Source organism: Lipotes vexillifer, unplaced genomic scaffold, assembly GCF_000442215.2.
Source record: "Lipotes vexillifer unplaced genomic scaffold, Lipotes_vexillifer_v1.1 scaffold1725, whole genome shotgun sequence".
Taxonomy (NCBI): domain Eukaryota; kingdom Metazoa; phylum Chordata; class Mammalia; order Artiodactyla; family Lipotidae; genus Lipotes; species Lipotes vexillifer.
This window is the reverse complement of record NW_006771840.1, coordinates 350384-374483: the sequence shown is the minus strand read 5'-3', so window position 1 is coordinate 374483 and position 24100 is coordinate 350384. Positions and strand designations below refer to the sequence as shown.

Sequence of the window (24100 nt, the reverse complement as noted above, 5' to 3'; positions counted from 1 at the left end):
AAAAAAAAAAAAAAAAAAAAAAAAATACAGGTGATAGTAAAGTGCAGCCAGGTCCAGCACCACCACTTAAAGGAACAAGAAGCTGAAAGAATGTAAGGGAGACATGCTTCAACTCTACTTCCAAGCTTCCCTGTGGAGGACCCTCTCCTGATCTCTTGCCCCACATACCCTTTACTAGGATAGAGAATGACTGCCTTGGGTACCCAATTCTCACCTGGGTAGAATTAACGTCATAAGCACTGGAAATTTGCTGGACTTCCTTCCCTTTCTGCCCAGATCAACATGAGGCAGTGATCCTGATGGAGTGTTTATGCCCTGTAGGCCCAAACCCCACTCAGTGGGTTGTTCCCAGGTTAAGACAGCAAAGAGGCACTGAGGTGGCACCAGCAGCAAGCCAGTTTGGCCCTCACTGCTCAGTCATGTTCCTACAGTAACAATGCTGACATTTTGATCTCCATCTGTCTCACTACATGGTTCTGAACCTGGGCATGAGAAAAGGAGATACAACTTATTGATTTCTCTTCAAACTCCAAAGGAAACCATTCTGAAAATAATACCATACAAGGTACCTAAGATGTCAAAGTGCTGATGTACGTATTAAAGACTAGAGGTTACTTATAGTGCTGTAACATTCCAAGAAACTTGAGAGGGCTGAAGGCCTCAAGTTTCTAAGCCACTATTTACTCTCCTGCTGCCCAGCATCATCCCACCTCATTAAAACAAAGCACTGATGCTCCAATCAGTGCCTTCCTAACAAGATACACAGTCTATCAGGCAGAGAAATAAAGATTTCCTTATAATATACTTTACCTCTACAATGGTTAACAGGGTTTCCTGAGAGTTTCTCATAACCTCCATGGTTTTCTCACAGCATCTACAAACACATTATAAATATGAATTTTATTATACACCAACATTTACAACATATCTTTACCTCCTATATACTCATGTTTAGTATGCTGAGACTATTCCTGTTAATAATTCCCAAATTAATATCTCAAAGAGCATACTACTTGGCAGAGTGGGTTTTCAGTAGATGTTTCTGAAATGAATACAAATATATATGTGAATATGAGCTTAGCATTTATAAGAATAACACAATACTACTATGAAACATTTCTTTCAGTTGATTATTATGGTAATTACAGTTTACTTTGACTAGAATCTGCCCTGTTAAAAGTTGAGTATGTAGACTTAAAAAAGAAAGTTGAGTATGTAGACCTATGCTGGGAAAACTACAAGGAACTGCAAAGTTCTTTTAGCAGAAATTGGTACCATATCATAAGCTCCTTTAAGATAATTTATATACCCAAGAATGAGCACACAAGAGAAGTTCTGATCAGTAAACAAAGAGTTAGCGAGGACAGAGGTGTGAAAATTAAAGGCGGGCTGCTTCCAGAGGCAGTAAGGGAGGACAGTATGTGTGTCATACTGGGTGAGGTCCCAGGTGGTCTGAAGGAAGGGGAAATTATTACTGCTTTTACCCAAGGTCTTTTCCTTAGTACTGGTAAAGCACTGGAATGTATAATAATTCTAGTAACGGTGAACTCTATAATCTATAGAAATCAATAATCCAAATAATTTCAACACCAAAAATCATCTGCCTTACCTTACCCTATTTGACTTACCTTCTGAAGACACCTTCTACACCAGTAATTCCCATCCCATCCACAATATCTCTGGTGAGTCTAAAGGGAACTGTTTCAGGAGTAGGAAGGATTTTACCCTGTTCAAAAGCAACTCCTGAAGTAAAAAATACAGTGAGGTTAGGAGGTCCCATAGTTAATTTACTTTCCTCTCAACTGGTATGTGAACTTTTCAGAGGCACTAAATAATTTGTCACCAATATTCAATCAGTACTAAAACACACAGTCATTTATTCTATTTCTGCTCTGCTTGCCTTCTTCATCTCCTGCATTCTCCAGGAGATCCACCCCCAATTTTAAAAAATCAGGTTAAAAAAATTATTTATTGATGTAATTAGAGAATTCTATATTAAAGGATGACTTTTAAAAATGAGGTAGTGAAGGGGTAGAATTTAAAATGCAGAAGATACATATGTGTGTGTGTGTGTGTGTGTGTGTGTGTGTGTGTGTGTGTGTGTGTATATATATATTTTTTTTTTAATCCAATTTTCCCCAATGGCAACATCTTGCAAAACTACAGTACAATATCACAACCAGGATGTTGACACTGATATAATCAAGATATAGAATATTTCTATCAACACAAGGATCCCTCATGCTATATTAGCCACACCTACTTACTCCCAAGGCCTACCCCTACCCCCTGTTCTTCCAGTAATAACTAATCTGTTTTCCATTTTTATAATTTTGTAATTTCAAGTATATCAATGGAGTCAAACAGTATGTAACCTTTGAGGATTAGCTTTTTTCACTCAACATAGTTCTCTAGAGAATCATCCAAAAAATGGAAAATGAAATTTTCACCTGGCTCTCTTTTATATCTCCTATTTCTATGTTGAAACTATTTCCGTGCTGAGATTTAGCACCTTTTCCTTTGTTTCAAACATGTTTGTAATTGCTCCTTGAAGTAGTTTTATGATGGCTGCTTTAAAATCTTTGTCAGATAATTCTAACATCTTTGTCACCTCAGTGCTGACATCTATTGTTTTTCATTCAAACTGCAATTTTCCTGACAAATGATTTTCAACTGAAATTTTGACCTTTTAGATATTACATTATGAGACTCTGGATCTTATCTACACTTCTATTTTTGCTGGGAGTAACCACCTTATTTACTGCTAAGTCGTGGTAGAAGACCAGGTTCCCCACTTGGCCTCCTCTGACATCCAAGAGGAAAGGGGGCTCCTTGCCACAGATTGGTGACACGGGAAGTCCAGGCTCCCCGCATGGTTTCCACTGACACCATGGGTGAGCTGAAGGAAAAACAAGGTTTGAAAAATATACAGAAGGACGTAAACAGCGTAAGTGATACAGTGAGATAATCTAATGTATTGTTATTGGAGTCCCAGAAAGAGAGGGAAGAATCTGGATCGGTCGTATGACACTACTATGACTAAGAAAATATAGCAGAAGTGACACTGTGCCAGTTGCAAGCTAACCCTTAACTTCTACTTCCTTCCTCTTGGAGCCCTGAGATGTTTTGTAAGAAGTTCAGGTTACTCTGCTAGACAAAGAGGCCACGTGGAGGAGCAATGAAGCATCAAATGTGTAAGAAGCCATCTTGGACACTGGCCCAGTTGAATCCTAAGGTAAATTCAGCCCCAGGTGCTGACTACAGCTGTGTGAAAGATCATAAGTGAGAATTTTCCAGCTGAGACCAGTCAATGCATAGACTATAAGAGATAGTAATAGTGGTTTTAAGCTACTAAATTTAGGGTGGTTTCTTATGCAGCAACAGATAATCAAAGAGATACACAGAAAAGTGTACAAATCATCAAAGTCATTCAAGTGTGTGGCTAATTGAGATTTTATAAAATGAACAAACCCATGTAACCAGCATTCCGGAAGCCCCGCCTCATCTCCCTATGAATCATGAAACACCTCTTCAAAGGCTGACGACTATCCTGACTTCCAACACTATAGATTAATTTTATCAGTTTTATATTTTACATAAATGGAATTATACAGTATATATTCTATTGTATCTAGATTCTTTCACTTAACATTGTATTTGTGAGTCTTCCATGTTGAGTGTGGCTATAGTTCATTCAATCTCATTGTTATATAGTACTTCATTTTATGAATACAATAAAATTCATTCATCCATTCTCCCATCCAAGTACTAACCAGGCCTGACACTGCTTAGCTTCCAAGATCAAACAAGATCAGGCACGTTCAGGGTGGTATGGCTGTAGACTGTTCATCCATTCTATTTGTGATGGGGGTTGGGGCTGTTTCTGATTTGGGGCTATTATGAATAGTACTGCTATGAACATTCTTATACACATGCGTGCATTTTTACTGCAGTGGAATTGCTGGGTCACAATTCCCAGCTTTAGCAGATAATGCTAAACAGTATTACAAACTGGTTATACCAATTTACCTTTCTCATTTATAGATGTGTTTAGCATGGCCTGGACATCGGTTGGCATACTCCTATCTCTACTTTGCAGCTTCCATTGCACTGCCCTTTTGTTCTCATGCAAAATTTCACTCCTTTATTGAGTTCCCACATTCTGGCTCTAACAACTCCACTCATCCTCATATTTATTATGACCCAACATCTAAGAACTCCTATCAAATTCATTGAATGTTGGTGTGGACCTAGCTCACGATCCTCTCTGTCCTAACTCTGGAATTCATTCTGGGGAAAACCATATAATATTCTTGATCTTCTCTGTTCTAATGAAATTCAATTTACTCTCTCTTAGCAAACCACTTAGCAAAAACTTATACTATAGAACTTATAATCTCCTAAAACTGTACTTTCTAAGAAATCTTAAATTCTACATTTTAATTAAAACCTCTTCTCCTTCTACCCCTTTATTCGTGTTAAATAATCTTCAAACTCACTGAGATTTCTAGTCTATTAGTCTCTCTCCCTTCCCTACTCAGCTCAGGGTATAGCCTGCAAGTTGATTACTCTCACTAGTAACTCAATTCTTCTTGGTCCCTTGCTCCTCCACACTTACCATTTCGAACTAGAACTTAAATTCCAGAGATGCTGAGGGTGCTGGAAGAAATCATATGATGACACTACAAATTTAGGATTATCACCCTAAAATGCCCCTTAAAATGCTTGGCATGTCTTTTTGATTTATGCCTTTCTAGTCAGCTGTTGGTCTCATTTCCATGGTACCCACCTTTAAAATTTTATTGTTCTTTTAAGGCCAATTACCATCCCTCCATTTCTTAGCAAATAAACATGCTTTCCAGTTCTCAGAGAAAACAGAATAGCAAATATAATTTCCCTCAAATTCTCTCCCCTCTAGCTGAAGACTTTCCTATTTAGCACTCATCCTTTCTTCTCTTGGAGGAAAAGCTAACACGCTTCCAGTGTAAAGCCAACTCTACACCTTCACATACTTCATGATTTCCCTTGCTATTTCAATTATCTTTGTCTCTCTCCTATAAGTATCTCCCATCTTAAGAAAGCAAATGAACAAGAACAAAAAACCCTCAGAACCAAAAGAAGTGGGGGGAGGGGACCAAATGTGTGTCTCCCATCTCTGCAGCAAATTTCTCTTCATTCTTCCCTTACTTCTAAATTTCTTGAAGAACAGTTCCACATTCTTAGCCTACACATCCTTAACTTCCATTTAATCCTTGCCTTTTCTCAATCTTACTTCCTCCATTCTATCCAAAGTTTACTAAGATTGATTAATTGTTAAATTCAAAGGTCTATTTTCAGCATTCATCTTTGACCTTTCTGTATTAGATACTATTGAGCACAGCACTTCTTCTTCCTCCGTGAAAATTTATCCTCTCTTGTCTTCCAAGATATCCCTACCTCTAGTTTCTATGACTTGTTGGTTATTCCTCATTTATTTTTTCTTTTCTGCCTCAGCCTTTTTTTTGGCCTTGCTGTGCAGCTTGTGGGAACTTAGTTCCCCAACCAGGGATGGAACCTGGGCCCTCGGCAGTGAAAGTGCCAAGTCCTAACCACTGGACCACCAGGCAATTCCTAAGACTCAGCCTTTTTAATGCTGAGATTTCTTACAATTCCATCCTTAGTTCTCTTCATCAAGGATGATGTACAAGATTAGAACCTCCTCTAGTCCAACGACTTCAACTAAAATCTATTTGCTGAAAAGTTCTACATCTCTTACTATGCTCAACATCTTTGCTTTCCTATATATTAAACTGTCTACTTCCCCTGGAAATCCCAATAATACCTCAAAACAACATACAAAACTAAACTCATCAGTTTCTTATTCTCTACAAAACCTGCTGTTTTCCTTAGCTAGAAACTTCAGTTATCTTGGAGTTCCCTCTCCCACTATTTCCACATCTAATATCACTGGTGCAAAATTACTACAAAAATGTCCCCCAAATCCGACTCCTGTTTCATACAACTTTAGTCCGAATCATTTCTTTCATTATCTCGTCTAAACTATTATAACATATCCTAATTTGTTTTCCTACTGCACAGATACTGTTCCCCAAATTATCTTTCCAATAATCAAAAAAGATTATGTCCTGATTAAATGTATCTTCATTTACTTCCCGTTGTTTAACAGATTAAAGTTGAAACTTCTTGGCCTGGCTTTTTATAATCTAGTACCAATCTATACCTCAAGCTACTCAACTACATGCAAACTTCACTCCAGCCACATTTAATGTCTCACCATTCCTAAAACATGCTACAACTTCATTATTCCTCCCTTCATATCTGCTCTATCCTCTCTCTAGATTATCCTTTCTTTCTTTGAGACTTGGCTTAAATGTCACTCATTATCCAAGGCAGAATTAGCTACTCCCTCCAGCATCACTGTTTATGCTTTTTTTTAAACAATATTTATTGTTTTGATCTCTCTCTCTCTCTGATACTTGCAACATCCTGGCAGGCAAACAACATTTCTTGATGACCAAATATTTACTGAACAAAGAAACATATCTTTTGTTACTTACCTAAATCTATATGTACAAGTTCTGCTGACTGCTCATTTATCAAGATATTCTGTACATGTCTATCACCAAGTCCAAGTATGTAACCAACTAGAAAAAAAAACAATCTGAAATTACTGATATCATCTACTTCTATAACACAGTTAGCCATAATTTCAACTAATACCACTGACTCTATATAATTTTTAAGTAGCTTAGGCTTTTTTGCCTACTTGAAGGAAATTAAGTACATAACTGGCCATTTTCAGTTTAAGTCAAATCTTGCCAGCCATTTTCATTTATACTGCATTTTACAAATCCTAGATGATTTGTTAAAAAAGTTTTCCATTTACTAATAGGCACATATATTAAAATATTAATACTTCAAAATTAAGTTGGTTAAAACTGAGACCCATTATTTACCAGGGCCAAAGCACTGCACTATATACACTCAAATATTTATTGAGTATACTTTTAAATTGAGGCGCCTATGGGTAAATTCTTCATTCTTCAGTGAAACTTTCTTCTGCTTGATGAATTATATTTAACACAAATTAGTCAATAATTCATTTCACCAGGTATATATCCAGGAAAAACTACATTTCTGTTTTTAACACAGATGATAACATGCTTTAAAATGCTTTTAACCTAATGAAACACACTATGAGATGTTACAGAAAAAATAGTGGACAGGGTGTCAGGATGCCTGGGGTGCATGGCTAGCTCTGTCATTAACTGGGCCTACTTTCTCGTTTGTAAACTAAATTAGTTGAATCAGATTAATGATTCTCATTGTAGAAAAAAAGAGGGTTTCATTATTACCTAGAAATTTTTCAAAATATACATGTCCTGCCTTCCTGGTGTACTGTACCTAAGTGATGAAAAGAGTGGTCTTTAATTAAAAAATAGATCACTGATATTCCTGTTAGTTCTCATACTCTAAGATTTTGTTAACTGCCCTAACTATTCCAATCTCTCAGAAATAAAAAAAGCCAAAATATATATTGTACACAGAATAATTAAATATATATCATTATTTCTATTCCAAAACCAAAATTCTATTAAACAGAATCAATCTTTGAGTGTTAATATCATAGTATTATAGAGGCTGTATGCAAGAACAATAATAATTAAAGGAAATAACTTAAATAGAATTATCACGAGTTTTATTATTTTCCAAAGAAAATCCCAGAAAGTAATACATTGAGGGGAAAGAAAATAAGCCATATTCACTATTAAGCAATGAAGAAAAATAACCAGTCTTTATTTCCCTACCTGGAAAAAAGAAATTCTCTCCTACCAAAGCTAAGAAGAGCTACTTTCAGAAGCTAAGAATCAGGATGAACAAGAAACACAATGATCTAATGATGAAGATGGTTTGATTAACAAACACCATCACCACCACCATCCCCCTGTAACTCAGAATGTAGGAAGTGCTGAATCTACTAAAATGTATAAGAAGATTACCAATAGAAGAAGTAGCAACACTCCGAGTATAAGCCAATCGTTTCTCAAACCAAACAGCTGGATCCAAGAATTTTTCCATGCAGAAGTAACGGAAAACTGGTTGAAAATTTTGGCAAATCTCCATGAAGGTTTCATATTTCTCTTCAAAAGACTTTTTTTGTACATCCTTTAATAGATAAAATATAGAATTATTTTCTGAATATTCTGTTCAACTAATTTAACTGAAGTCTACTAGGAGTTTCAATAGGAAAATAGTATGACAGATATAAAGGCAATAAAAAGATGAACAAGATATTATCTCTACCCACAAGAAGCTAAAAGTCTGGTCAGGGAAGCAATTAATAACAAGTTATAATCCCTTTAGGGTTTTCATGTTAATTTTAGGGGAAGGTGGCACACCAACAGTGACTGTTATCTGTTTTAATTCAATTCTAATTTGAATGATTCTGTAATCTATGTGGAAGTAAACACAAAAATGCCAAAGGTAGCTCCAGATAGTCTTAGGTGTATCACAGCACTAGGGGTGTGATAGGAAACAGGAAAAAGAGAAAGAATGGAAGAATCAATCCCGGATGGATGGCAAAGCAGCTGACACATCTCAGATCTGTCCTTCAACATTTCCTTACTATATAATAATTTCCTGAAGCAAAGCACATCTACTTCAAAAGGCTCAATCCTCATCTATGGACTGATGACTTCCAAATCTGTATCTTTGGCTCAGGTATCTTTAATAAGCTCCAGCCTGATGTGCCTCTCCAACTTCCCACTCAACATCTTCACTTGGATCATTTCCAAATCCAAACTAATTCACCTTCTCATCTTTGGCAAAACCCAGCCACTTCCTCTATTCACCAACACGGTAAATAGCTTCTCCACCTACTCCATCATACCAACCAGGAAACTGGGTGCCACTGATACTCTTTTTTCATCAACCCCACTTCTAAACAGCAACCAAATCATCTAAGTTTTGCCTCTTTAATATTTCTTATATGAACTGCCTGTTCTCCATTCCTACTGCTATTACTCTTAGTTCAGACTCCGCCTCATGCCTCTAGTCAGCTTTCTCAAAAATATAACCCTCAAAAATATAAGTGTTGTCAGAGTTTTCTAAATGCCAATCTGATATTACTATCCTTCTCAAGGGTTCTCTATTGCCTACAGGATAGAGTGAAAATTTCTTAACATTTCATAACATTCCATTTTTTGACTAATGACTACTACTTCAATCTCATCTATTCCTCCTCAAAACCTAAGCCTATGCTGTCTTTACCTGCCTGTTCATGCCTCCTTCCTTTTTGTTTGTATGTTCCTCTGCTTAGAAAACCAATTCATTTATAAAACTCAGCTCAAACACCATCTCCTCTATGAAGTCTTTCTTGAATCTGATTCTCTCCACTCCTCCCTGTCCCAGGTAGAACTGATCATGTCCTCCTCTGTGCCTACACAGTGCCTTTCCATCACAATCCCTGTAGTACTTTACCATACATTTTAAAAAACATATAACAGAAAGCACAACAAAAGAAAAAGTAAATGGATTTTAGAGTTGGACAGACAAGGTTTAAATCCTTGCTCCGCTATTTATTAGCTCATTGACCTGGAGTAAGCAAAATTTTCAGAACTTCTTCTCAACTTAAAATGGGATAAGTGAGATGGTGACTAGTCATATTTGTAAAGTCTCAGCATAGTATCTGGTAGAGAGGACACGTTCAATAAATGTCACTGATTGGGTGAATGAATGTCAGATCAGATGGCCAGTGTGATGTGGCAAATGTCTTTGAAAGTCTCTTTCATAATGTTTTGTTTTTTTTTTTTGGTTTTAGTTAGTGTTTTGTTTGTTTTGTTAAGAATTAGCTTACCCCAAACTGGAAGCAAATTTGCATACACTGAATAATGTTAAGTTCTCATAGGACAAGGGTTGACACTTAACATAGTTTCAAAACCTTCCTTTTTCACTCACACACACTTTCATTCTGGTGAGCTTACTTTCTTATACTTACTGTCATTAACAATTACTTGATGAAATTAAAACTTTTTACATTCCATAATATTTGATATCAGTTTTAATAAGCTATTAGATAATATTGCAATAACTTATATTTTTGAGTGTTACTCACCATCATTTTCTTTTGGCACTGATAGGCACTGAAATCCTTTGGCCTGTATCTTTTATGAGCACCACTCTCATTGTTAACAAGAAATTCACCAATAGGGACAGTTCCTGTGCACCATTCAAGAACACCACTTCGCTGAGAAAGGGGAACCACCTGAAGTTACAGATTAAGTATGTTTTGATTATGGAAAGGCATTAAAGAGCATGTGATGATTATTCAACTATCAGAGTCAGTGTGAAGCATTCTTTCAAGTTATACTATTATTTTTCTGTCCATAGGAAGAAAGCAACTGAAAATAAACAAGCTCAAAGAATAAGATTTTCTAGTCTGCTGCATAGACTTCTGAGAACCTGCTCTCCTCTCAATCTCCATGATCCCTGAGAGGTCAATCCTGTTAATTATACTTATCATCTGTGACTGAGCCATACTTAGTTTGTTCCATTTAGCAGAGGAATTAACTTTGCTTTCCTATACTTTTAATGTCAAATTCAAAGAATTTCACTTTGGAAAATATCAAATGTAGTGTCAATTTTAGTATACTTTAGTAATTGAAAGTGTATGCATTCTTGCTTCGTAGTCTCGTTAGCTTCACCAAGAGGAAATGTATTCCTAAACATAAAAGCAATTTTACTGGGAAGATTAAAAATTATGACATTTTATAAATATACATAAAATGTAGAAAATAATATAAACAAACACCCTTTTACCTACTAAACAGCTTTATCAAATCTAAGATTATTCATATTTGCTGGGAAAGAGACAAAGCTCTCTTTGTACCCTTCACTGACCTTATGCCCCTCCCTACCAACAAGATGACTGCTAACTTGCTTATCATGTTCCTGTATTTTTGGGTATGCAGTATTTTTATTTCAAAGCTATACATACATAAGTAATTGTAAGCTTTAAATAAAGGGTATTTACACTATATGTATGTTTCTGCAATTTGCTTTTTTCTCACTCAACACTGTTTTACCTTAACTGTGTTAGTACATTTAATCCTAAGTCATTCGTTTTAACAACTGTACTTTGTATAAATATGCCACAATTACCCAATTTATACAATCGGAATATTGATTAACATTTACATTATTTCCAGATTTCCCTTTAACACTGCTGCAATGAATTAATCTACTAATGAATATATTTCAGTTTCTCTAGGGTATACACGTACCTGGAAATTGAAGAGCTGGGTCAGTCATTTGGGATACGCATCTTCAACTTAGTTAACCATATATTGCCAAGTAACTATACAAAGTAGTTGTACCAATTTATATACCCATTAGCAGAGTTTATTCTATAACCTCCCAATGTATTGCCAGACTTCTATACTTTGTCAATCCAAGAGGTGTGTAATAGTATCTCACTGTGGTTTTCATTTGTATTTTCCAGATTCCCAGTAGAGTATAATCTGGTAAGACTTATTGGCTATTCAAATGTTTTCTTCTTGTGAACTGGCTGTTTGTATTCTTTACCTTTTTTCTTACCTGCTTGTCTTTTTATTACTAGTCTGTAAGAGCTATTTACATATTCTATATATAAATTTCTTGTTGCTAGTAATATTATAACAATCCTTTTTGTGTTTGTTAATAAATTTTTTAAAATTCGTTTTCTCAGCCACCTGTCTTTACAGTATCTTTAATTCTATATTTTTAATTTTAATGTACTCAAATATGTTTTACTGTTTTATGTTCTGTGTCTTAACATGAAGGAGGTCTTTCATTAATTTATTAACTGTATTTGTTGAGAGTCTATTATGTGTTACACATGGTGCTACGGCACTGAGAATAGAGTGGCAACGAGGCAGATGAAGACCATGCCCTCATAAAGCTTCATTCTGGTGTCAGAACGTATACACTAATAGACATTTAATGATGCCAGTTAACAAGTATTATAATAGAACAAAACATACATTTTAAAAAGTGAGTAATAGAGACGTGGTCAGAGAAGGCACCTCTGAAGAGGTAACAGAAAAATCTGAAAGAATAATAATCCATGCAAAGATCTGAGGGAACAGTATTCCAGGCAGAGGGAAGTGAAAAGCCCTTAAGTGAAACAAAATTAGGATATAGGGAATATAAGATGCTTCTGTCTTAAGTCACCACTCCCCCCACCTCCTTGCCTGCACACATACCCCTATTCTCTTCTGCCCACTCTGCCCTTCCCCTGAAATGGTCCTCTACAGCTGTGAACCCAGAGCAGGGCTCATGTTCCTCTCATGGGGGCTCTACCCCAGCTTTTATAGTGTCTGGGCCTTGAACCCTTTACAACTGTCCTCTCTAGATGAGTAGGCTAAGGGCCAGCACCCTGTCTCAAAGATGCCAAAATGAGGCTAGTTCTGGATGAGCTAGCTGGTGGGGCTCAGCCTTAGGAACATACTGCTGCTCAGATCCTAAGGCTAAGCCCCTAGATGTTCACAGGCCCAGGTCCTGGAGGCTGTAGAACAGAAGCCATGCCCTGAAGTTCCTGAGAGGGGCCCTTGCAAAAGGCTTGTGCTTTAAAGCCTTTTTCAGGGCTTCAGGCTTCCTTCTGCTCTGTGTCCACCCACTCTGATTAAGGGGGTGAGTGGAAGGGCTTGCCAAGGATCATGGACACAGGGTAGGCCCTGGTACCATGGGTTTCAGGCTACTTATCAATTTTCTTATAGGAGCACAGTCAGATGCAGATGAGGCAGGGCAGAGAGGGCTGGTCCCTCCTTTCCTCTCAAACTCCCTCAGATGTTAAATTGTCTCCAGCACCGGAAGAAGGACAGTGACTGTGAATCCCACGCTGTGTATCCTTCCTGAGCCTCTGCTCACTCTCAGGGCCAAGAAGCTCCCCAAATGAGCCCTCTGTTTAGAAGCAGGGCCATAATCTGAGGAGCAGGCATTTTAGTAAGCAACCATTAAACAGGTTCTGGCTGCCTGTTAATGCGGTGAGGCCTCCTAATTGGGTACAGTGACAAACAAGCTAGTAGAACCCTGGCCCAGAAGACTCTGCTTGCTCCAGTAAGTCACAGTGACCCTGTGGGTGACGGCCTTGTGTTGAGAGGCCACTGGGAGTTGGTGCCCAAGTCTCTCCCTATTCTGTGCCCTGGTGGCACTGGAGCTTCTTCCTGCCCTCAGCCTGGGCCTTCCCCAGTGGTGTTAAAGATAAGCATGATTCCTCTATCTTTAGCTCTTTTCATTCTCTAAAAATGTACTTAACACTTTGCATTATAATTGTGTGTCTGTTTCCCCTGGTGAGCTCCTTAAGAACTAGGACTATGTTTTATTGCTTTTATATCCCCAGCACCTACTAGAGTATTTAACACAACACTAGGCGTGTAAATAAACAATTATTGAACAAATGAATAAACAGATCTCATAGCTTTTCCAACCGATTTTCCTTCCTGCTTAAGTAGCTCTAAATGCCTTCCTTCCAGAAAACCCAGCCCTATTTTTGAGCTAGCTGTGACCCCTAATGCTTGATCACATTAACATTCTTGCCTCCTAGCAATTCCATCAAAGATCCCTTTTCCAAAATTACTCTCTATTAATACCTAGTTACGGGGAAAAAAATCAAACCCTTGTCTTTTGTTAAGAGACTGATCTAGAAAGGACCAGGTTGGCTTTTTTCTATCTCATTTCAGAATTCAACTGTGATGCTGGTTGATGTAAAAACAGTTGAATTCAAGTTTCAAAAGGCAAATGGCAGTGTTTCCTCAGGTACTAATATTCCCTGGAATAGCCTATTTCATCTGAGTATCTGAGTATTTTGCCTGGGCGTCACAGAAAATGATTGATGACTATTTTCTCAAATTACCTCAAGGTACACAGCTAGTACCATCCTAGATACATAGAAATGAAGTTAATTCATTAAATACAGTGAATGCCTTAGGGCATTATGACTTCTCTCCCAGAATCCTGACTGAGAAGGAAGATATATCACAAAGAAGAAAAATTATTTATTAGCATAAGGCATAATGAAGAATTAAGTACGAAGCTTTTTGCACGTAAATATTGTTTATATAAGACTTTGATTTTAAAAAGTGAATCCTCTCATATCTAAGACTTTAGAATAGTTGTTCAATATACTTTCTAAAAATGTAGTTTTAATAGAGATAAATTAGTCCAATCACATGAATTCTAGTTATCAGAGGGCTATGTCTCAGCGTCAGCATATGCAGTAAGAACTTTGTCTTCCTTCATCTCCACGTGATTCTCTCTGATGAAAGGTATCTGGTATGCCTCAATATACAGGTCTCTCCTTTTGAGGTTGTATACTGACATTTGGGTACCAAGAGCTAATTTCAGGAAGTCAATGACCCTTCTTGTTGACACAATGATCACAGGACACCTGAATGCCAGATTGGGAATGACTCCACAGAAGACCTGGACTAGGCAGACTGCTTCCCTACATACACTATAGAACTTCCAGGAACATTAACTGAAATCAAGAACAACTAGCAATATAGTTATAACATAACTTTCACATTCTTGGAGTAATCTCAAAATAACATACATCTATTGGCCCAGTATTATAATTCTAAACAATAAAGTCAAACCTAAACTCTCATATTAAGAGGTTATTTTTTACTATTCAGATGTGTAACATTAAATAACTCCACTATTTAATCGGTAAAATAGTTCTCTGTAAAAATCAGATATTTAAAAAGTCATAAAGTAGAAATAGAGTTTAGTCATTTCTGCCTTCAAAATATTTTAGGTTAGGGCATTCTCTCTCTCATGCTTTATAGCAATGCACTTTGGAAGCTAAACTGTGTTACCTGCTTGGAAACCTGAGTGGCTTTCTGAAAAAAACAGGGGATCTTAGAGCCCAAACTTTTTGCAACACATTGATTCCCAGTTCTTCAGTCATCATCTATGCTATCTAAAAGTCTGGCATTTAGAGCATAAAAATTTTCTTTCATTCATGTTACTGAATATCTGCCCTCTAAAAACTTCTCAGCAATCGTTAAAGTACCTGCCACATTAAAGCACCTGGACAGTTAACAGCTCATCAACTTTGCCCTATAATTAAGCTAGATCAAATGATAGCAAAGTTACTAGACTGGTGGGTCTAAAAGTACGGTTCCTCAAACACTGCTGCATCAGCATCACTTGAAATGCATATTTTCAGGCTCCATCCTAGAATTAGAAATTCTAGGGGCTCAGCATCTGTGTTTGTTTGGTTTTTTCCGGTACGCGGGCCTCTCACTGTTCTGGCCTCTCCCGTTGCGGAGCACAGGCTCCGGACGCGCAGGCTCAGTGGCCATGGCCCACGGGCCCAGCCGCTCCGCGGCATGTGGGGTCTTCCCGGACCGGGCAAGAACCCGTGTCCCCTGCATTGGCAGGCGGACTCTCAACCACTGCACCACCAGGGAAGGCCAGCATCTGTGTTCTGACAAACCCTTCCAGGGATTACGATGCCTGCTAAATTTGAGCAGCACTGATCTAAACCACACCAAAGAAGTCTTTCTGCAGAATAGATTTCACAGATCTTTTAAAAACTTTTGCTCTTAGCATTCCATGAGAACTTGTTTTTTTGTTAACTGCTAATAGAAAGCATCAATTATATTAGTTAATATCCTACAAAGTTTCACATGACAAATTTCTCACAAACTTGAAGGTATTACGAAAAAGCGTGCTTTTCTTCATGCTTTCCCACCCCTCAACCTCACCCGAATAACCAGTGAGTCTTATATTTCTATTTCTGTAGGCAATTAAGAAGCTCTAAAAAAGTACAGTTTTCAATTACAATAGCCTGACTCAATCAGAATTTTGGAGGGTAGATCTAATTTCTTTTTCCCTACTCCCCTATTTGGTGTTTTTAGTTTAACAATTATTTTTATAATTAAAAAAATGTTCATTTAGGGCAATTCAAAATATATTAAAAAGCAGGTATTACCCATAATCTCATCATACGCAGAGTTAATGGCATTTTTAGGCTTATTCAGGAACTTTCTAAAAGTCAAAGCTATATATTGATTTCTTATAAATGTACATATAAATATCCATTTCAAGGCTATTAATCTATTTTTATGTCATGAACGATATCATCTTCATTACTAAAGCTTTACCATTTACTTTCATATGATTAGACAGAGTCCACTTTCACCTGTTGCCTTTATCAAAGACATTTCAGTCATTCTCACCAATATATTTTTCAAGATAAACTTTTAAATCATGTTTCCATGATATAAAAATTTTTACTGGAATTTCATTGTCTATGCATTAACTAGAAATGAGCTGACATTTTTCACTGCATTCCCATTTAAGACATGGGACTTCTCCCTTATCCTAGTTTTCCTTTATTCTTTCTTGTTATAGTTTTGTAATTTTATTGTATACAGTCTTGCATGTTTCTTATTAACATTAATCCTAGGCAGTTTATTCACATTATATACATTATATAATTGTGAAAGGGACTTTTTTCTATTATATTTTTAAACTAGTCTTAGTTGATGGTTGGAATACCTCGAGGTTAAGTAGGGTTAATTCACCAGAGGAAATAAACACTTGTGGTATATACCATTTTGCAGGTTTAAGAAACAGATATGGGACTATCATAAAAGTGTCTCTGAAAGGTTGCTTCTCTGCTATATAGTAATTATCTTAATTTATTTATATCTTCACAGAAATAGAAACAACGAATAAATAAATAAGCCTTGTTACAGCAGTAACATAAGAATAAAGGGCAAATAGGAGATACAGGAATGAAACCAGAAAGGAACACCTACAAAAAACAGGCCCTTCGGGGGAAAGGGGGAAGATGGCAGAAGAGTTAAGACGTGGAGATCACCTTCCTCCCCACAGATACACCAGAAATACATCTACACGTGGAACAACTCCTATAGAACACCTACTGAACGCTGGCAGAAGACCTCAGACCTCCCAAAACGCAAGAAACTCTCCACGTACCTGGGTAGGGCAAAAGAAAAAAGAATAAACGGAGACAAAAGAATAGGGACGGGACCTGCACCAGTGGGAGGGAGCTGTGAAGGAGGAAAGGTTTCCACATACTAGGAAGCCCCTTCACGGGCGGAGACTGCGGGTGTCAGAGGGGGGAAGCTTCGGAGCCACGGAGGAGAGCGCAGCAACAGGGGTGAGTTGGATAAAGTGGAGAGATTCCCGCACAGAGGATCGGTGCCGACCATCACTCACCAGCCCGAGAGGCTTGTCTGCTCACCCGCCGGGGCGGGCGGGGGCTGGGAGCTGAGGCTCGGGCTTCAGTTGGATCACAGGGAGAGGACTGGCTGCGTGAACACAGCCTGAAGGGGTTAGTACACCACAGCTAGCCGGGAGGTTGTCCGGGGAAAAAGTCTGGAGCTGCCGAAGAGGCAAGAGACTTTTCCTTCCCTATTTGTTTCCTGGTGCGCGGGGAGAGGGGATTAAGAGCGCTGCTTAAAGGAGCTCCAGAGATCCGCGCGAGCCGCGGCTATCAGCGCAGACCCCAGAGATGGGCATGAGACACTAAGGCTGCTGCTGCTGCCGCCGCCACCAAGAAGCCTGTGTCCGAGCACAGGTCACTATCCACACCTCCCTTCCGGGGAACCTGTGCAGCCCGCCACTGCCAGGGTGCTGGGATCCAGGGACAACTTCCCTGGGAGAACACACAGCGCGCCTCAGGCTGGTGCAACGTCCTGCTGGCCTCTGCAGCCGCAGGCTCGCCCCGCACTCCGTGGCCCTCCCTCCCCGCAGCCTGAGTGAGCCAGAGCCCCCGATTCAGCTGCTCCTTAAACCCCGTCCTTTCTGAGCGAAGAACAGATGCCCTCCGGGGACCTACACACAGAGGCGGGGCCTAATCCAAAACTGAGCCCCAGAAGCTGTGCCAACAAAGAGGAGAAAGGGAAATCTCTCCCAGCAGCCTCAGAAGCAGCCAATTAAATCTCCGCAATCAACTTGATGTACCCTGCATAGGTGGAATACCTGAATATACAAAGAATCATTCCAAATGGAGGAGGTGGACTTTGAGAACAAGACATTATTTTTTCCCCTTTTCCTATTTTTGTGAATGTGTATGTGTATGCTTCTGTGTGAGATTTTGTCTGTATAGCTTTGCATTCACCTTTGTCCTAGGGTTCTGTCCGTCCGTTTTTTTTCTTTTTTTTGACTTAAAAAATTTTTTTTTCTTTAATACTTATTTTTTATTTTAATAACTTTATTTTATTTTATCTTATTTTATTTTACCCTCTTTCTTATTTTCTTTCCTTCTTTCTTCCTTCCTTCCTTCCTCCCTCCCTCCCTGCCTCCCTTCCCTCCTTCCTTCCTTTCTACTTTTTCTCCCTTTTATTCTGAGCCGTGTGGATGAAAGGCTCTTGGTGCTGCAGCCAGGAGTCAATGCTGTGCCTCTGAGGTGGGAGAGCCAACTTCAGGACACTGGTCCACAAGAGACCTCCCAGCTCCACGTAATATCAAATGGCGAAAATCTCCCAGAGATCTCCATCTCAACACCAGCACCCAGCTTCACTCAACGACCAGCAAGCTACAGTGCTGGACAACCTATGCCAACCAACTAGCAAGACAGGAACACAACCCCACCCATTAGCAGAGAGGCTGCCTAAAATCATAATAAGTCCACAGACACCCCAAAACACACCACCAGACATGGACCTGCCCACTAGAAAGACAAGATCCAGCCTCATCCACCAGAACACAGGCACTAGTCCCCTCCACCAGGAAGCCTACACAACCCACTGAACCAACCTTAGCCACTGGGGACAGACACCAAAAACAACGGGAACTACGAACCTGCAGCCTGCAAAAAGGAGACCCCAAACACAGTAAGATAAGCAAAATGAGAAGACAGAAAAACACACAGCAGATGAAGGAGTAAGATGAAAACTCACCAGACCTAACAAATGAAGAGGAAATAGGCAGTCTACCTGAAAAAGAATTCAGAATGATAGTAAAGATGATCCAAAATCTTGGAAATAGAATAGAGAAAATGCAAGAAACGTTTAACAAGGACCTAGAAGAACTAAAGAGGAAACAAGCAACGATGAACAACACAATAAATGAAATTAAAAATACTCTAGAAGGGATCAATAGCAGAATAACTGAGTCAGAAGAACGGATAAGTGACCTGGAAGATAAAATAGTGGAAATAACTACTGCAGAGAAGAATAAAGAAAAAAGAATGAAAAGAACTAAGGACAGTCTCAGAGACCTCTGGGACAACATTAAACGCACCAACATTTGAGTTTTAGGGGTCCCAGAAGAAGAAGAGAAAAAGAAAGGGACTGAGAAAATATTTGAAGAGATAACAGTTGAAAACTGCCCTGATATGGGAAAGGAAATACTTAATCAAGTCCAAAAAGCACAGAGAGTCCCGTACAGGATAAATTCAAGGAGAAATACGCCAAGACACATATTAATCAAACTGTCAAAAACTAAATACAAAGAAAGCATATTAAAAGCAGCAAGGGAAAAACAACAAATAACACACAAGGGAATCCCCATAAGGTTAACAGCTGATCTCTCAGCAGAAACTCTACAAGCCAGAAGGGAGTGGCAGGACATACTGAAAGTGATGAAGGAGAAAAACCTGCAACCAAGATTACTCTACCCAGCAAGGATCTCATTCAGATTTGATGGAGAAATTAAAACCTTTACAGACAAGCAAAAGCTGAGAGAGTTCAGCACCACCAAACCAGCTTTACAACAAATGCTAAAGGAACTTCTCTAGACAAAAACACAAGAGAAGGAAAAGTCCTATAATAACGAACCCAAAACAATTTAGAAAATGGGAATAGGAACATACATATCGATAATTACCTTAAATGTAAATGGACTAAATGCTCCCACCAAAAGACACAGATTGGCTGAATGGATACAAAAACAAGACCCATATATATGCTGTCTACAAGAGACCCACTTCAGACCTAGAGACACATACAGACTGAAAGTAAGGGGATGGAAAAAGATATTCCATGCAAATGGAAACCAAAAGAAAGCTGGAGTAGCAATTCTCATATCAGACAAAATAGACTTTAAAATAAGGACTATCAGAAGAGACAAAGAAGGACACTACATAATGATTAAGGGATCGATCCAAGAAGAAGATATAACAATTGTAAATATTTATGCACCCAACATAGGAGCACCTCAATACATAAGGCAAAAACTAGCAGCCATAAAAGGGGAAATCGACAGTAACACATTCATAGTAGGGGACTTCAACACCCCACTTTCACCAATGGACAGATCATCCAAAATGAAAATAAAAACGGAAACACAAGCTTTAAATGATACATTAAACAGGATGGACTTATTTGGTATTTATAGGAAATTCCATCCCCAAAAAACAGAATACACATTTTTCTCAAGTGCTCATGGAACATTCTCCAGGATAGATCATATCTTGGGTCACAAATCAAGCCTTGGTAAATTTAAGAAAATTGAAATTGTATCAAGTATCTTTTCCGACCACAATGCTATGAGACTAGATATCAATTACAGGAAAAGATCTGTAAAAAATACAAACACATGGAGGCTAAACAATACATTACTTAATAACGAAGTGATGACTGCAGAAATCAAAGAGGAAATCAAAAAATACCTAGAAACAAATGACAATGGAGATATGACGACCCAAAACCTATGGGATGCAGCAAAAGCAGTTCTAAGACGGAAGTTCATAGCAATATAATGCTACCTTAGGAAACAGGAAACATCTCGAATAAACAACCTAACCGTGTACCTAAAGCAATTAGAGAAAGAAGAACAAAAAAACCCCAAAGTTAGCAGAAGGAAAGAAATCATAAAGATCAGATCAGAAATGAAAAAGAAATGAAGGAAATGATAGCAAAGATCAATAAAACTAAAAGATGGTTCTTTGAGAAGATAAACAAAATTGATAAACTATTAGCCAGACTCACCAAGAAAAAAAGGGAGAAGACTCAAATCAATAGAATTAGAAATGAAAAAGGAGAAGTAACAACTGACACTGCAGAAATACAAAGGATCATGAGAGATTAGTACAAGCAACTCTATGCCAATAAAATAGACAAGCTGGAAGAAATTGACAAATTCTTAGAAATGCACAACCTGCCGAGACTGAACCAGGAAGAAATAGAAAATATGAACAGACCAATCACAAGCACTGAAATTGAAACTGTGATTAAAAATCTTCCAACAAACAAAAGCCCAGGACCAGATGGCTTCACAGGGGAATTCTATCAAACATTTAGAGAAGAGCTAACACCTATCCTTCTCAAACTCTTCCAAAGTATAGCAGAGGGAGGAACACTCCCAAACTCATTCCACGAGGCCACCATCACCCTGACACCAAAACCAGACAAGGATGTCACAAAGAAAGAAAACTACAGGCCAATATCACTGATGAACATAGATGCAAAAATCCTCAACAAATACTATAAAAACAGAATCCAACAGCACATTAAAAGGATCATACACCATGATCAAGTGGGGTTTATTCCAGGAATGCAAGGAAAATGCCAGGATTCTTCAATATATGCAAATCAATCAATGTGATAAACAATATTAAGAAATTGAAGGAGAGGGACTTCCTTGGTGGCACAGTGGTTGGGACTCCACGCTCCCCATGCCGGGGCCTGGGTTCAATCCCTGGTCAGGGAACTAGATTCCACATGCATGTAGCAACTAAGAGTTCTCATGCCACAGCTAGGGAGCCCGCATGTCTCAACTAAGGAGCCCGTGAGCCACAACTAAGACCTGACACGACCAAATAAATAAATATTTAAAAAAAGAAAAAAAGAAATTGAAGGAGAAAAACCATATGATCATCTCAATAGATGCAGAGAAAGCTTTTGACAAAATTCAACACCCATTTATGATAAAAATCCTACAGAAAGTAGGCATAGAGGGACTATCCTCAACATAATAAAGGCCATATATGACAAACCTACAGCCAACATCGTCCTCAATGGTGAAAAACTGAAACCATTCCCACTAAGATCAGGAACAAGACAAGGTTGCCCACTCTCACCACTCTTATTCAACATAGTTCTGGAAGTTTTAGCCACAGCAATCAGAGAAGAAAAGGAAATAAAAGGAATCCAAATCGGAAAAGAAGAAGTAAAGCTGTCACTGTTTGCAGATGACATGATACTATACATAGAAAATCCTAAACATGCTCCCAGAAAACTACTAGAGCTAATCAATGAATTTGGTAAAGTAGCAGGATACAAAATTAATGCACAGAAATCTCTGGCATTCCTATACACTAATGATGAAAAATCTGAAAGTGAAATCAAGAAAACACTCCCATTTAACATTGCAACAGAAAGAATACAATATCTAGGAATAAAGCTACCTAAGGAGACAAAAGAGCTGTATGCAGAAAATTATAAGACACTGATGAAAGAAATTAAAGATGATACAAATAGATGGAGAGATATACCATGTTCTTGGATTGGAAGAATCAACACTGTGAAAATGACTCTACTACCCAAAGCAATCTACAGATTCAATGCAATCCCTATCAAACTACCACTGGCATTTTTCACAGAACTAGAACAAAAAATTTCACAATTTGTACGGAAACACAAAGGACCCCAAATAGCTAAAGCAATCTTGAGAACAAAAAATGGAGCTGGAGGAATCTGGCTCCCTGACCTCAGACTGTACTACAAAGCTACAGTAATCAAGACAGTGTGGTATGGGCACAAAAACAGAAAGACAGATCAATGGAACAGGATAGAAAGCCCAGAGATAAACCCACACACATATGGTCACCTTATCTTTGATAAAGGAGGCAGGAATGTACAGTGGAGAAAGGACAGCCTCTTCAATAAGTGGTGCTGGGAAAACTGGACAGGTACATATAAAAGTATGAGATTAGAACACTCCCTAACACCACAGACAAAAATAAGCTCAAAATGGATTAAAGACCTAGATGTAAGACCAGAAACTATCAAACTCTTAGAGGAAAACATAGGCAGAACACTATGACATATATCACAGCAAGATCCTTTTTCACCCACCTCCTAGAGAAATGGAAATAAAAACAAAAATAAACAATGGGACCTAATGAAACTTAAAAGCTTTTGCACAGCAAAGGAAACCATAAACAAGACCAAAAGACAACCCTCAGAATGGGAGAAAATATTTGCAAATGAAGCAACTGACAAAGAATTAATCTCCAAAATTTACAGAAAACGCTTGCTGACCCCTGCCTGAATAATGGTGTCTTTTACATGTCCTTAATGAAGCAGCAGAAGTATAAACTAGTTACCTTATATGTACAGATAGTCAACTTCCTCTTCCTGGTTTCAGTATTTCTCTGCAGCAGTGTATTACACATCTGGAAAACCTGCTGCATGACAGCATCTTGTCTCAGGTCATCACGGCCCTTCAGGATAATCAAAACACAAATAACTAAGTGTAGTTCATTTTCTTTACTATAAAATCACACGAAGAGTCATCTGAGGACAGACAAAGGGAAATTAGAAATCAATCTGAGGATTGTGCTCCTCGTAATAGTCTCTTAAATAATTAAGACCTAATACTATTCTTTCATTTAGAATAAGCTATACCACAGGGTAGGCAGACCAATTTAGAAATAAGAAGTTTCCCCCCGGCTTGCTGCTTTTGTAATTAAAATAATTGGAATCCCTCCACTTGAGGGCACACTGTAAAATACAAGTGTAGAGGAGCACTGTTGTTTCTCTACTACTTCCCAGCAAGGCCCAAAGTGCTTAAGAGCAGAGTAAGGGAGGAATGCTGTCACTTTCTGATACATTTAATAGCATTTTGCACAGTGCCAGACTCAGGATATTGAGGCAAGGGCCTTCAACTTGAACTATTCAAGAAAATAAGCTACACTCACCAAATTTTTTTTTCCCCATAACAAGCAGGTTGATTGTTAATCTCATCATGTCTGTACATGTTAAAAGTATTCTTTTACTTCAACCAACTATTATAATAAGGCTGGTCTTTCAGAGAGACAAAAAAATGAGGAAAAGCATTATGCTTCTAGAAAACAATATATTTCTAGTTTATGTTTTCCTCACCTGTAAATATTCAGAATAAAAATAAAGACCCAGGA

The 24100-nt window shown here is 38.2% G+C and overlaps 1 protein-coding gene and 1 non-coding gene across 3 annotated transcripts in view; both read right to left on the bottom strand.

Moving 5' to 3' along the window:
• ATM (ATM serine/threonine kinase) overlaps positions 1-24100 on the bottom strand; it is a 142871-nt gene that overhangs the window by 4030 nt on the left and 114741 nt on the right. For both annotated transcript variants that reach the window (XM_007447216.1, XM_007447215.1), the window contains exons 57-62: positions 23288-23404; positions 10115-10264; positions 8001-8166; positions 6558-6644; positions 1629-1743; positions 811-874 (exon numbers count right to left, since the gene is read on the bottom strand). In XM_007447216.1, coding sequence (XP_007447278.1) covers positions 811-874; positions 1629-1743; positions 6558-6644; positions 8001-8166; positions 10115-10264; positions 23288-23404 — 699 coding nt within the window. The remainder of the gene's footprint in view (positions 1-810; positions 875-1628; positions 1744-6557; positions 6645-8000; positions 8167-10114; positions 10265-23287; positions 23405-24100) is intronic.
• TRNAE-UUC (transfer RNA glutamic acid (anticodon UUC)) lies at positions 5534-5606 on the bottom strand. The gene has a single exon. It is a non-coding gene; the product is annotated as a tRNA-Glu (tRNA).